General features: G+C 49.9%; 1 protein-coding gene across 2 annotated transcripts in view; it reads left to right on the forward strand.

Moving 5' to 3' along the window:
• Window positions 1-5,665: 5,665 nt before the first annotated feature.
• Window positions 5,666-14,475, forward strand: part of LOC126536339 (heart- and neural crest derivatives-expressed protein 2-like) — a 32,840-nt gene continuing 24,030 nt past the window's right edge. Inside the window, exon 1 of one of the 2 annotated variants that reach the window (XM_055073947.2) lies at window positions 5,666-7,984. In XM_055073947.2, coding sequence (XP_054929922.1) covers window positions 7,352-7,984 — 633 coding nt within the window. In that variant the 5' untranslated portion in view covers window positions 5,666-7,351. The remainder of the gene's footprint in view (window positions 7,985-14,475) is intronic. The other variant, XM_050183272.3, reaches the window with a different exon arrangement.

Below are 14,475 nucleotides of genomic sequence, written 5' to 3' on the forward strand. Positions count from 1 at the left end.
TCGAGGAAAACGACGTCTCCGCATGCGAGCGCGAGCCGAAACGGGTGGTCGTGTGTGCGTCTCGTATATAGTATACACCGAGTCTCGCTATTTTTGTTTTCGAAGGCGCCTATACAACAGCTTCACGCTCTGGAGCACTTTCGGAATCCACGGTACTCCATGGAGTCTGCAACTCTGTTTATCTGCGATCATATCTAGTGTTTTGGTGCGCTCTCCTTCTGTAGTCTGAGCCGGTGAGCTCTCGGTCGGCTATGAGTTCAAGCGTTGCCTGCACATGTTGTGTGTGTTACGGCTCAGACATTAAAGAGAGAGAAATTATAAAAAATGAAATTGAATTGGGAGGTTTTACATGCCAAAACCACGATATGATTAGGAGGCAGACTGTAGGAGGGGGGGGGGGCGGTTGGATTGATTTCGACCACCTGGGGTTCTTTAACGTGCACACATTGCGCGTTACACGAGCGCTTTTGCATTTCGCCCGCCATCCAAATGCGGTCACCGCGGTCTGGAGTGGAACCAGCGACTTCGTGCATAGCAGCGCAACGCCATAGCCACTAAGCCACCCCGGCGGGTGAGAGAAAGAACAAAAATAAGCGCACGAGTGCGTATGGCGTTCTCCGTTCTCGATTTATCTATATATCTAAATGTGTGGATTTAACTCTGGGCCAGTAACTCAGTTTGTCATTTTCAGCGTACATCGATGCGTTCGTTTTCCGTGCGTTAGTGTTCTTCAAGAGATGTTTCGTGTCAGATGATGTCTCGGAACAGTTTCATATATTTGTAAGACGTTCACAAGTTTATAGGCTCTACAGTTGGGACGAAGGCAGGCAAAGCGAGGCCACAACCATTATTATTATTATTATTATTATTATTATTATTATTATTATTATTATTATTATTATTATTATCGTTGTTGTTTGATTGATTGTTTGATTATTATGCAACTGCTGGCCAACGTCGCAAAACCGATGTCCTCTGGATTTTAACGTGCATGGAAAAACAGCGTGAGCTCCCTTCCCTGTAGTCTTCCTAAGGTGAAGGAAGTCTCTCTATGCAAACTTCGGGCTCGTGGGTTCCGTAACCTGTGCCATCGTGCCATGGAACACTTTGGGAGCTCACAAGACCTTCAGGTGCAGACCTGAAGGTCTTGTGAGCTCCCAAAATGTTCTGCTCAATCATCTACAGCAGACATTCGTCACCCGTTGTGGCGCCAGACGAGCCCCACGGCCTCAGCTTCCCTCGAGCCACATGCGTTCCCATTGCTTACACCTCGTTTTGCACCCACACATCGCGCGTCGACAAGGAGCCATTATCCGCAAGGCACGAGCAGACGCCCTTCCCACCTCAGCCCGCATCCACCTTCTCCGATGTCTCACAGAACAGCCTCCTCCCTGCTTACACTGGGGCGACCGTCCCAACACCTCTCATATCCTGTGGATATGCCACCCTGCGCTTCCTAGACTAGCTTACCCACCTCCCTAACTCCAACCCCGGACGGCTGACTGCAGCCACTATACACTCCATGGAGCAAGAGTACCCGGCAGCGTACATCTTACCCGCCATCAAGTACGCTGACAGAGGGGACCTGGACTCAGTCCCCCTGCTCCTCATTAATCCACTCAGCGACAATAACGCCTTATCTCTCTCTCTCTCTCTGCTCAGGAACGAGGGCTGCAAGAGAGAGAACTCGATCTTAAGGACTACCAAAGTAGGAATCGATGACAAACAAATACGCGCGTTGGTTAATGTACAACAACTTCTATAAATCACTACTATGCAATTCTAACATGAGGAGGGCCCTCCCGCTATCACTTAAGTCATCATCATCATCAGCCTGGTTACTCTCACTGCAGGGCAAAGGCCTCTCTCATACTTCTCCAACTACCCCGGTCATGTGCTGATTGTGGCCATGTTGTCCCTACAAACTTCTTAATCTCATCCGCCCACCTAACTTTCTGCCGCCCCCTGCTACGCTTCCCTTCCCTTGGAATCCAGTCCGTAACCCTTATAGTGACCATCGGTTATCTTCCCTCCCCATTACATGTCCTGCCCATGCCCATTTCTTTTTCTTAATTTCAACTAAGATGTCATTAACGCGCGTTTGTTCCCTCACCCAATCTGCTCTTTTCTTATCCCTTAACATTACACACAACATTATTCTTTCCATAGCTTGTTGCGTCGTCCTCAATTTAAGCAGAACCGTTTTCATAAGCCTCCAGATTTCTGCCCCGTACGTGAGTACTGGTAAGACACAACTGTTATACACTTTTCTCTTGGATTCTCTTGGATTCTCTTGGATTCACTTTTCTCTTGGACCTTGGATTACCAGGGTGCTATCCTGCTACATATTCCAGACCATCAGAGAGGGGATGCTTTGGAGGTGTTGTGCTGCGGAACGTTGCGATAGCGTGGGCGTCACAACCGATACGACGATTGTGATTGGCTGCGATACAGCCATCAGATTTCCTATTCGAGTCGCCTAGGGAAGACAATGGTATCAAAAGCGGAGACTTTTCATGTAGTCCATGTCCATGTCCATTTATTTTTCTTGATTTCAACTAAGATGTCATTAACTCGCGCTTGTTCCCTCACCCAATCTGCTCTTTTCTTATCCCTTAGCGTCAAACCTATCATTCTTCTTTCCACAGCTCGTTGCGTCGTCCTCAATTTAAGTAGAACCCTTTTCATAAGCCTCCAGGTTTCTGCCACGTACGTGAGTACTGGTAAGACACAGCTGTTATACACTTTTCTCTTGAGGGATAATGGCAACCTGCTGTTCATGATCTGAGAATGCCTGCCAAACGCACCCCAGCCCATTCTTATTCTTCTGATTATTTCAGTCTCATGATCCGTATCCGCGGTCACTATACCTGCCCTAAGTAGATGTATTCCCTTACCACTTCCAGTGCCTGGCTACCTATCGTAAACTGCTTTTCTCTTCCCGAGACTGTTAAACATTAGTTTCCTGCAGATTGATTCTTAGACCCACCCTTCTGCTTTGCCTCTACAGGTCAGTGAGCATGCATTGCAATTGGTCCCCTGAGTTACTAAGCAAGGCAATATTATCAGCGAATCGCAAGTTACTAAGGTATTCTCCATTAACTCTTATCCCCAATTCTTCCCAATCCAGGTCTCCGAATACCTCCTGTAAACACGCTGTGAATAGCATTGAAGAGATCGTATCTCCCTGCCTGAGGCCTTTCTTTATTGGGATTTTGTTGCTTTCTTTAGGGAGGACCACGGTGGCTGTGGAACCGCTATAGATGTCTTTCAGTATCTTGACATACGGCTCGCCTACACCCTGATTCCGTAATGCCTCCATGGCTGCTGAGGTTTCAACTGAATCAAACGCTTTCTCGTAATCAATGAAAGCTATATATAAGGGTTGGTTATATTCCGCACATTTCTCTATCACCTGATTGACAGTGTGAATATGGTCTATTATTGAGTAGCCTTTACGGAATCCTGCCTGGTCCTTTGGTTGACAGAAGTATAAGGTGTTCCTGATTCTATTTGCGATTACCTTAGTAAATACTTTGTAGGCAACGGACAGTAAGCAGATGGTCTATAATTTTGCAAGTTCTTGGGGTCCCCTTTCTTATGGATTAGGATTTTGTTAGCGTTCTTCGAAGATTCCGGTATGCTTGAGGTCATGAGGCACTGCGAATACAGGGCGGCCAGTTTTTCAAGAACAATCTGCCCACCATCCTTCAACAAATCTGCTGTTACCTGATCCTCCCCAGCTGCCTTCCCCCTTTGCATAGCTCCCAAGGCTTCCTTTACTTCTTCCGGCGTTACTTGTAGGATTTCAAATTCCTCTAGACTATTCTTTCTTGCATTATCTTCGTGGGTGTCACTGGTACCGTATAAATATCTATAGAACTCCTCAGCCACTTGAACTATCTCATCCATATTAGTAATGATATTGCCGGCTTTGTCTCTTAACTCGTACATCTGATTCTTGCCTATTCCTAGTTTCTTCTTCACTGCTTTTAGGCGACTTCCATTCCTGAGAGCATGTTCAATTCTATCCATATTATACTTCCTTATGTCAGCTGTCTTACGCTTGTTTATTAACTTGGAAAGTTCTGCCAGTTCTATTCTAGCTGTAGGGTTAGAGGCTTTCATACATTGGCGTTTCTTGATCAGATGTTTCATCTCCTGCGATAGCTTACTGGTATCCTGTCTAACGGAGTTACCATCGACTTCTATTGCACACTCCTTAATGATGCCCATAAGATTGTCGTTCATTGCTTCAACACTAAGGTCCTCTTCCTGAGTTGAAGCCGAATACCTGTTCGGCAGCTTGATCCGGAATTCCTCTAGTTTCCCTCTTACCGCTAACTCATTGATCGGCTTCTTATGTACCAGTTTCTTCCGTTCCCTCCTCAAGTCTAGGCTAATTCGAGTTCTTAGCATCCTCTGGTCACTGCAGCGCACCTTGCCGAGCACGTCCACATATTGTATGATGTCAGGGTTAGCGCAGAGTATAGAGCCTATTTCATTTCTCGTCTCGCCATTCGGGCTCCTCCACGCTTAAGCATTCGGGCTAATCACTTAAGTACCCCGCGCATATATATATATATATATATATATATATATATATATATATATATATATATATATATATATATATATATAAGGGGGAGGGAGGTGGAATAAACTGTATCTGACATAAATTCATGTTTTTCTTTTTTCTTAAGTGGAACCACCACTCGAGGCAGGCTGAGCACAGTTCTTATTCGTTGTTTCCGCAGAAACTAACACTGATCTGTCACAGCTAACGTTCGAGACATGTGTCTCGCGAGCTATAGCATCGTATAGTCTGCGCTGAAAATTCGTATTTCCGACAAGGGCATGCTAAGGCGGTAATTTTCGTTGTAGGACCTCGGGGGACTGCCACTTGCGGGAGGCAAGGAAGCATTAAGCAAAAAATGCTTTTTTTTTTTAAAGAAAAGGAGGGACCCCTTGCATGTTTCCCTGAACATTGGGGTTGTACCGGGGTTGGAATACTAAACAAAAATGACAATTGCCATAGCTTTCAGGTTGTGCGACATTTGTTTTTCGTCGAGACCGGGCTGGCTCTGTTTGTAGCGCTTAGTAATTACGTGGATGTTGGTGCCGACGTCTGTAACTTTAACGGGAACGTTCTGTCATCGCTATGTCATCACCACCCCTGATATAAAAGTGCCATTTTCTTCACGTTGCTCCACAGCTACGTTTTCCCGACGCCGATCGAGGTTACATCATTCCGTGCCGCAGTGCGTTTCTGCATGTGAAGTTCGGCAACGAGCTCGGGCGATGAGCACGGCGCTTCAGGCTCCACATCGCGTCCCGGCCACTCCTGCGTCGTAATGACTCTGGAGAACGGGCACCACGGTAAGAGACGACGCGAACTAACGCTGCAAAGAGGAACCAAAGCTCTAAAAAAGGCACAAAGGCGCGTATTATCATAAAGGTGCGGCGGCAGTGCAGCAGAACCCCCGCCGAGGAGGTGTATTCTCACCGTCAGGCCCCAGCGCACCCATCGCAGCGCCAGCGGCCGCGCTGGCTGCTGCGGAACCGCGCGACGCGGTGGGCGTCCTCGGGAGGGAGAGCGGGGCGCTCGCGCGGGCGGGGCCAGCCTCTTGCCCGCCTCTGCGGGCATCGCGGGGCGCATGGCGGTTCCCGGCGACCGAGACGCAGTCCGGCCACGCGATGCCCGAGCACCGGACTGCGGTAGCAGCCCGGCATCGGCGGAAGGCCTAGTTTCCCATCACCCGTTGGCGCGCGGTCTTCGACGCCTGGTCCGGCGTTTTGTCTCAGCGAGTGTAGTTTCGGCATCGGCGAGTCGAAAGGCCTGCCGTCGCGTGGCTACGAACACCGCGCACCGAGCTCCGTCGTTAAAACCGCGAGTGTGAAAGTGTTCGGGCTGTGAAATAGTTAAGACGCGGTACTCGAGTGCGACTTCACGTGCAGCAGCAGCAGCAGGTCGTCTTCCTCTGTGGACGGGAGATTTATTCGGACCTCCTGTGGAAGTGAGATACTGACCTACCACTTTCCGCCAAGTCTTGTCTTAACTGCTGAAGAATCGACGTCGCCTGTCATACTGCACCGGTCCGACTCCGCTGGCATCAGGCAAGTTGTTTCAGGGCAGGTAACTAAAGCTGTCTTCGTCAGGGATCGCTGGTGTCTGAGCTGCGGCAGCATCCACATTGCACAAAGTTGGCTCACCACTCGCAGCGCTTGCGGATATACGTCTACGAAGATAACCAAAGAAGCTTCTTGAGAAATAGATCGAAAGAACCATCTCTCTGGCCTGAAAGGAGGACTCTGTTAGCGCATTGGGTGCGTATCCATATCCCCAGCTGCAACAGAGTACATCGCTCTCCCAGACCCCGCGCGCGCGGCTTTCCCATTTAGTGTCATCGAAGCGTTGAGGTGGCGGCAGCTGCGCGTTCAGAAGGTGGCCCCTCGTGACAGGTCATCCGTTTAAGGACGGCCGAAGGAACAGGCAGCGTTCCACGTTCCGTAGAGCTCGTGTTCCTGGAAAACGTTTCTTGATGCCCAGTTTTGTACGAACAACGTCAATTTAAACCTACCATCAGAAAAATGGTGCGACGAAAATACATTTTAGACCAGCTGATAGCGCAGAAACATTGTAACGGTTGATTTCTTGTGCTTCGTCAAATGGGAAGTAAGTCCGCGTGCTGAAAAAGCTATTGTTTATTCTCATTATTAAAAACGACACGCCGCAAGTTTATTCGCTGAGAGAGCTCTGAGCATGGTTCTGCAGAGAAGACTTTGTTCCGCCTTCACCGTGGCTTGCTGTGGGCTGTTGTCAGTATTGCGAGCTCCCTGACGAACACCAACAAGTGCGAAGTACCGAGTGCTGTACAAGCAATCACGTGGACTCCTTCATGCCAGCATACATCTAGCGAGCCAAAGAGGAACGTGTCTATGCTGCCATCCATGCATTGCGTCCCGCAACAGGTATCCACCTGAACTGCGCAGTCTGCAGGGCTGACGGAACTTGCAGTTTCCGCGTTTCAGTTTCTATGCTCGAAGATACTGAAGTTTCTGACAGCCAGTTATAGTGCTTCTTATATCCGCTGAGGACATCAACCGAGACATTTGGCTTACGCTAGGCAACCAAAGAGTGTGTCCTGCTCTCCGGGAGAGACAGATTCTCTATAAAGGTTTTTTTTTCTGGTAGTTCCAGGCCGGTCATAGTGCAACAAGACAACAAGAGGTGTTACGTGCTGCCTTACCGTCACTTATATACTCAGCCAGTTCTGTTGACAGCGAGGAGTTTAGGGTCGACTGACACTCGCAAGCGAAGAAGGAAGCCAGTACAGGACCTCGCTTGGACATGAGCCTAGTGGGAGGCTTTCCCCCGGCGGCTGCCGCCGCATTCGCCGCCCAGGAGCCCCTGTACGGGGCGTACTACACCGGTGGGCCACCAGGTGCCGAGTACCTGGGCTGGCTGCTCGGCGACCAGGCGACGGCCGGCGACCTCACCGGCAGCGGCGTGCCGGCGGCGTGCTCGTACTCGGCCGGCGGCCCCGCGAGGCCGGGCTCGGCGGACGAGCCCTGGGCCTCGCCTCACCCGCCCAGCGCCCCGCCACCGCCGGCGGGGCGCGGGGTCAAGCGGCGGGTGACCGCCAACCGCAAGGAGCGACGCCGCACGCAGAGCATCAACAACGCATTCGCCGAGCTGCGCGAGTGCATTCCCAACGTGCCGGCCGACACCAAGCTGTCGAAGATCAAGACGCTGCGGCTGGCCACCTCTTACATAGCCTACCTCATGGACCTGCTGCAGGGACCGCCGGGAGCCGCGCACCAGGCGTGCTTCAAGGCCGACCTGCAGGCGGCCCACGCAGCACTCACGCTCCACCAGCAGCAGCAGCAGCAGCATCAACAGCAGCAGCAGCAGCAGCAACTCCCTCCACCACAGCAGCTCACGCCGCTCAGCTCGCCTGACGACGTGCGCCGAAAAGAGCTGGTGAGTACGATCACGTTTTTTAGATACAAGGGTGCGTAGCGTGTGTGCGTCTACTGAAGGTGTCAAGTAATAGCGAAATACTATACAGAGCATTAGAGAAAGAGCCACGTTCAGCAGTGCAGTATTCATTTGCCTCATACCTGCATGCTCCGCTATTTCGGACGGAAAGGCCTTTCCTTCGTATAGGGGCAATGCGGCATTGAAACTGTCTGTTGAGGTAAACTGAAATGCGGCATTATGTGCGGTGCGAGAGCACCAGTCAGTCTATGACACCCACAGGAGGTCAATAAGTTATCGTACGAAGACAAGCCATTGCTTATACTACTATATATAGTTGGCTCGATAGATTTCTTGTGGTTGGCCACAAGAAAGCTTCATAAAAGCCCGACTGCCGCACGCATTTTTAACGCATCTTTAGCGCATTTTTTTACAGAGTGGGAGAAAAAGGGCACATGCACGGCCAGTCACATTGGGATTATTGCTGGTGACATCTGCCTGTGCGAAAGCTACACCTTGTCACGAACGTCATGTCAGGGGTCGCCGAATTCATTTTAGTCACTTGAGTCCTTTATAACAGACACCAATGTTTCAGTAACATCTACGGAGGCGTTTGTTTCTGATTCCCACTGATATGCGACCGTAGCCCCTTGACGTCGTGCGTTGGCTGCCGCTGAGTCTCTGTAGCTGGTCAAGCCACGTCGCCCACCGAGGAAGAGGTACCAAGGATGCTTTAATGTTTTTCGAATTGTCGTCTCGCCACGGTGTACGTGCATATAAATTAACTGATGGAGCATCGCAGTTTTCACGTGGTAAACGTGTATTCTCAAACCTTTCGAGCTCTTCTTTTGCTGTTAGTTGCACTAGCGCGTGTATGCGCTGCGCTACATCTCACTAGTACTACATCTGGCCTCGACAAAGCGTGAACGACTTATTTCAATGAGAATGCAGCTTATTTCGTCCTCTCTCTATATTATACGCGTTCTCCTATGACAGCGAATGACTTAATCATTGTTTCGACTTGATGCATTCTGCCCAAGACATGTTGAGCAAATCTTGCGGTGAGAGGATTTCTGAAAATGGAGCCTATTTTTTTCTGCCTGTCTGCCTACTAACAAAAGTGTCCGCCTCTCATGTTCAGGAATGAGTAATATCAAACGTTTTCTCGAAATACGTACATTTGTTTCTTTCTGGCTCATTCGTATATATTGGCCGCCTCAAACACGCAGATTGAAAGAGGTGCGGCCTCGGCCCATCTTTTTATTTTTTTGAAGTTTGAAGTCAGTTCAAACAAGTAGAGAAAAAAAGGAAACCTTCTTGGAACCAAAAAATTTGTTAAAGGGCCCCAAAGCGTAGATAATGTAGAACAAACAAACACGGAGATCCCGTCTAATTGATACACATACTTATCTAAGGGCAAAGTGACAGACCATTCCAACGACACTTGACGTCAACATCTTCAGCGTGAAGCCCTATCTAAAGTGGCCAAAAGTGACACAATTGGAAGCGATTCCACAAAGTTTAAAACTCCTAACCTGGAGCCAATTCCCTGTCATGCTTTGTGAACTTCGAAAAGTACTTGACTGACGCAAGTGCGCTTGGATTATTTCATCTTTTATATACGCTGGATTAATTAAACGTTATGTGCACTGTATACAACGTGCCCTTTCGGCCTTCGGTAACTTCCAAGTCACTGTCGTATAACTTGGTTGACAATGTCGCTGTCGGTTTCTGTGTGGTTGTCCATTATTCCTTGATCGATCCGCTCGCTGCAGGAATGTGCAGGGAGGATGGGCTTTATTCATGCATACGTGGTACAAGTCATAATATTTCTGGAAACCAATCGCACCTATGCGCGGGGTGTTCTTAGGTTTTAGACGACGCACGCACTCTTAATTTGACAATGGATGGGGAATTGAATAACTCAGGAGAAGGGGTCAAGGGTCAAATATCAAGGGTCTCTACTATTTTGTCAGCGTCGGTGCGGGAAAGAGAAAGCAAGTAGTTTGCTATATTTTCATTGCAACGAGCAAACGTACAGTTCGCTGATACCAGTTATCGTCAGTGTTTCTGTGCAGCTTGTTATATACTTAACATATTTAACAGGGATAGGCGGGCTAGTTGGTGGTCGATGTTGGAATGCATCATGTAACCGCGCAAACAACAAAGGACAAAGAAGGAAACATACAGGACAGGCGTAGAACTTCAACTGAGATTTACTCCGGGAAATCCCACATTTGTACATGTATATCATTGTATGTATACCATATACCATTATATACCATTGATAAAGTGACGTGGCTGCCTCCAACGCGTGCTTTCTCTTTGATATCGGGGGCTAAATGTCTTCGCGGAAATAGCGCGTTTATCAAGTTCGTAGTCCTTCTCAAAATACTTGTTCTTCCTTTCCTTCTCCATTTCCTTTCTGCCCGCTTCCCCTTCTCCAAGTGCAGGGTAGCGAACCAGGTGCAGCCTCTCTGCCTTTCCTTCTTTGTCTCTCTCGTCCACGCACCTGCCTGCCAGCTTCTTATGACGGGGCCGTAAATTCTTGCTGTTTCCGCGACCCGCGCGCTGTCAGAGGGGGGCGCGAGGCACTGGGTGTTCGGAGAACTCGTGGCACGTGAGGTCTCCTTTCGCGTCTCTTCGCGTGGGTGCGTCTGTTCTCCCTTGCTTGGGTTTCGGAGCTTTTGTTCGGCGTCCCTCCGGGCCACCACTGGGAAGCAGTCCTTTCACACGTGTATGCTGTCTCCACGTGACGCTTTTCTTTACTAAGCTTTGTTCTTTCTACGGGTGCGCAGAAAGCGCAGAAACTGTGCACCCGGAGTCAGTCGGCCAGACTTAGCGCCAGTGAATGGCGCGCAGTCGGTCCCCAGTAATACTGTATACTACCAGCTTCGATCCCGGTTTCTCGTCCCTCCACGCTAGAATTTCGAAGTCGAACTCTCCACCCAGTTCAGGCAATGCCGGACGATACAGACCAGCGGTCGGTGAACCCGGTGCCACCTGTAATCTGTGCCGGTGCGCAGAATCACCAAGATACTTCGATTCTCAGAGGAACTTGAGATCGCGACGTCCAAGACCAGTTCGCGCTGGACCAAGGACAATCGGTGGGACAATGTGACAAAGCTATAAGGAACGTCAACTTCTATACCGTGTCGACATTGTGAAATTTTAGCGCATAATCAAATAATTGGATATCCTGATATGATCATTGTTCAATGTCAACTTCACCGCGGTCTGTGTCTGCATGCCCTGCGGTGAGTAAATTTCAGGCCGAATAAGGTCTACGCAGGCGCGCACAGCAGCCTGACATGAAATACATAGCTAAAGGACGTCGTTGAGTCCGTGCAAGAGCCAATGTAACGATGTCAGAAGCCGACGAGATCAGGCGTATATTTAAGCGAGTTGATGGCGACGCAATTCAAGGGTTGGTCCCCCGAAATATCTAGCTCAGTGTCCGCCGTCATCGCGACGTGCCACAGTTACGAATATATGGCAACGCGAAGCAATACAGAGCCTGTGTAGATGGTTTACAATTCACTGCGGGGCGTCTATGCACTGCATTTAGATATAAGCATAAAAAGACGCTAAGAATTCAGCCTCTGATTCGCTGACAGTATATAGCTGTAGCTCCCATACCGCAGCACGTTTTTAATCAGTAGGGTGAAGTACTGGGCGCAAGCGTCCCAATCGTTGGAATCCTTTGTTGCGTTTTGTGTGTGTGTTTGTGTGTGTGCCTGTCACCACCGCCACAGTTCGTGGATATTCGCGGATAGTTCTAGTCTCTCAAGCATACGGTCGTGACATAGACACGGCGCTGTGTCTGTCATGTACTCTACGTTCCGTCTTTTGCGCTGCTCGATTCACTTGTACGGACAGCAGGACAACCAAATACCTCGGTGAACTTGGTCTTTAACAACGATCACGTGCAGGTTGTCCGATTATTGGCTTCCGTGCCACAAGTTTACAGCGTCGATGAGGTAGAAAATTGGCAGTTTCGCGCGAAGGCGAAACATTGAGAGCGATAGCAAGGTTTCGCGATGCGCTGAAGGCGTCTCACAGCACTGGCAGGATGAGAACTGCCAGCGACGTTGCAGGTGTCACACCTCGATGGTGCGCGAGATGAGACAGATGGGGCACAGTCAAGGTTTTGTCGGCGTCCAAAGAAAGAATAGCACAAATTTAGCTTGATGTTTACGAACTGTCTGATGTGCTCGGGCCACTGTATATGCAGCAGGGCGCGGTGTACACAAAGCTGCTCGGCAGAAACGCTAATGTGTGCGCTCATAACGCTCGTTCGAGCAGTGGAAGCAAGAACGCTGAGCGGAGCGTGATGGCGCATCGACTTGGCTTCGTCGCTTTTGCAGCCAGACGCACTGCGCGTCTCTGGAGATGGCCTAACTCTCCATTCGTGGGCTTACGCATGCGCCGTCGATAATAAGACAGCACGACGGCGCCAACGACAGTGTCAACGGCGACGGCGCAAGCGCGCCTCGAGCGTCCGTATTGATTTCGCAGCAAAAGTTCGCTATTTAGTTTTGTTGCATCGTCCCAGCAGTTGCGCTTATATTGACTTTTCCTTAATAAGTGAGCCGGTCTTCCATGTCGCGATCTCGAAAGGTTCTTTCAAAAACTGAAGGCTCTCGCTGATGCTGCATACATGGCGCGGTAGACCAGTGGCTATGGAGTGTGGCGTCGCGAGTGAGCTCGAGGTCGCCGGTTCGATCCCGGTTGCGGCGCGGCCGCATTTCGATGGAGGCGAAATGTGAAAACGCTCGTGTACTTAGATTTAGGTGCAAGTTAAAGAGCCCCAATTGGACAAAAGTAATCAGGAGTCTCCCACTGCCGCATATCTCATAATCAGATCTTGGTTTTGACGCGTAGAGCCTCAGAATTTAACCCCCCTTTTTTTTTCTGGAACGGCATGCCAAGAGAAGCGAGAGAAGGCGAGAACTGCTGGCACTGTGGCTGTGGGAAAGATGCGAATGCGGTGTTACCGTGATGAAATCGTTTTAGACATCTCGAGTAAGGATCCGTGTGATTAGTCATGGTGATTAGTTAAGCTTCAAAAGGCACTTCGAGGCAGGCTTGACAATTGAAATAATCACATTATTTTCTTTTCTCCGTTCACGTTTGTGGCCACTGGATACATCGTACATGACCCGTAGGTCAACGTACAGCTCCACTTCAGTCAATTTTCCACAAGCGTCAACAAATGTACGACACGTCCTAAAGTGCGGTCCCTTTTATTTCGTCAACGCCCTCCCGGTCACGCACAGAAACAGGACGTGGGACTTAGGCAGCTGTGTCACCAAGCCGCCTATTTACACTAATACGACGGCGCGCCCTTCAAATCCGCGCACTGTTACGGTGTCTGTCACGCAGCGAGGGGCTGTCAGTGAATGTGCCGAAGCGAGTGTCGGCGCGGTGCCCAGTCAGAGACGCGGCGTGTTTTGTCGCTCGGCTACCCGCGAGCCCCGCAAGACGCCGGCGCCGCCAAAGTCACGTGGCCTGTGGGAGACCGCGGACCTGCAGGGTGCTCACTGTGGCAGTTCCGAAACGTCACTTTAGAGACGCGCCAGTTTGTCAGCGAGACAACTCGAGAGACGACGCGCGCGCGCCCGCGGCGCTGACACACATGTATCCGATTGCAGTGCAAACAAGAGCCGTGTCTCCGCAGCCGCGGAGTATACCCCTCTGCCCGGCGCCATCTCTCCACCATTCTCCTTTTACTGTACAAGGATGGCGAACCGGACGAATTGGAACATATACCCATAGTTCCTTTTACTCTCAATTCATCCTTATGTAGCTACATACCTGTATACCTGCTCCACTTGACAATAAAATGGCACCGGAGGAAAAACTATACATCTGGCTCAAGCCAGCTGGAAGCGCGGTCGTGTGAGCTCAAGCGACCCTATACTCCGCGTGTCCGACCGCGCCCGCGAAAGCATCGTATGCTCAGTCTCGAGCTCCAGGGCAAATTTCGCACCTTCCCCTACGCATCCAGGCAGATCCAGGACAGCTTATACCCACTGACAGACCAGACGGTTTAGCAGAGGCCAGAGAAAGACGCCATTTTGTGCGGTCATATTTAAATGTATCCGCAAGACTGCCAACGAGAATAATTAATTAGGCCTATTTCTTCCAAAGCGAAGCTTGATTTGCCCTCGAACACTTTCCTACGAACATGCGCTATACGAACATGCATACGAACATGCTTATGCGCGGTTCCCTTATAGGGCGGTGACTTGGCTGGCGAACCTGACACCAGTGCACTATATGTGTCCTTACAAGAATAGTAACGTGGTTTGCGACGCGAGCCGATCCTGGAACGAACGCAATCCTGGTAGATACTTATATAACTTTCGCATTGAAGTAGCTGAGGTGCAGCTTGTGGAAATGGCTTCTTTGCATATTTCTCCCGGTTGAGCGTTGGTGTCTCGCCGAATAGACGTAGCGGGGGTTCTCCCACAGAGCTGCGGCTCAGATAA

The sequence above is a fragment of the Dermacentor andersoni genome, chromosome 4, assembly GCF_023375885.2.
Source record: "Dermacentor andersoni chromosome 4, qqDerAnde1_hic_scaffold, whole genome shotgun sequence".
In the NCBI taxonomy this organism is placed as follows: domain Eukaryota; kingdom Metazoa; phylum Arthropoda; class Arachnida; order Ixodida; family Ixodidae; genus Dermacentor; species Dermacentor andersoni.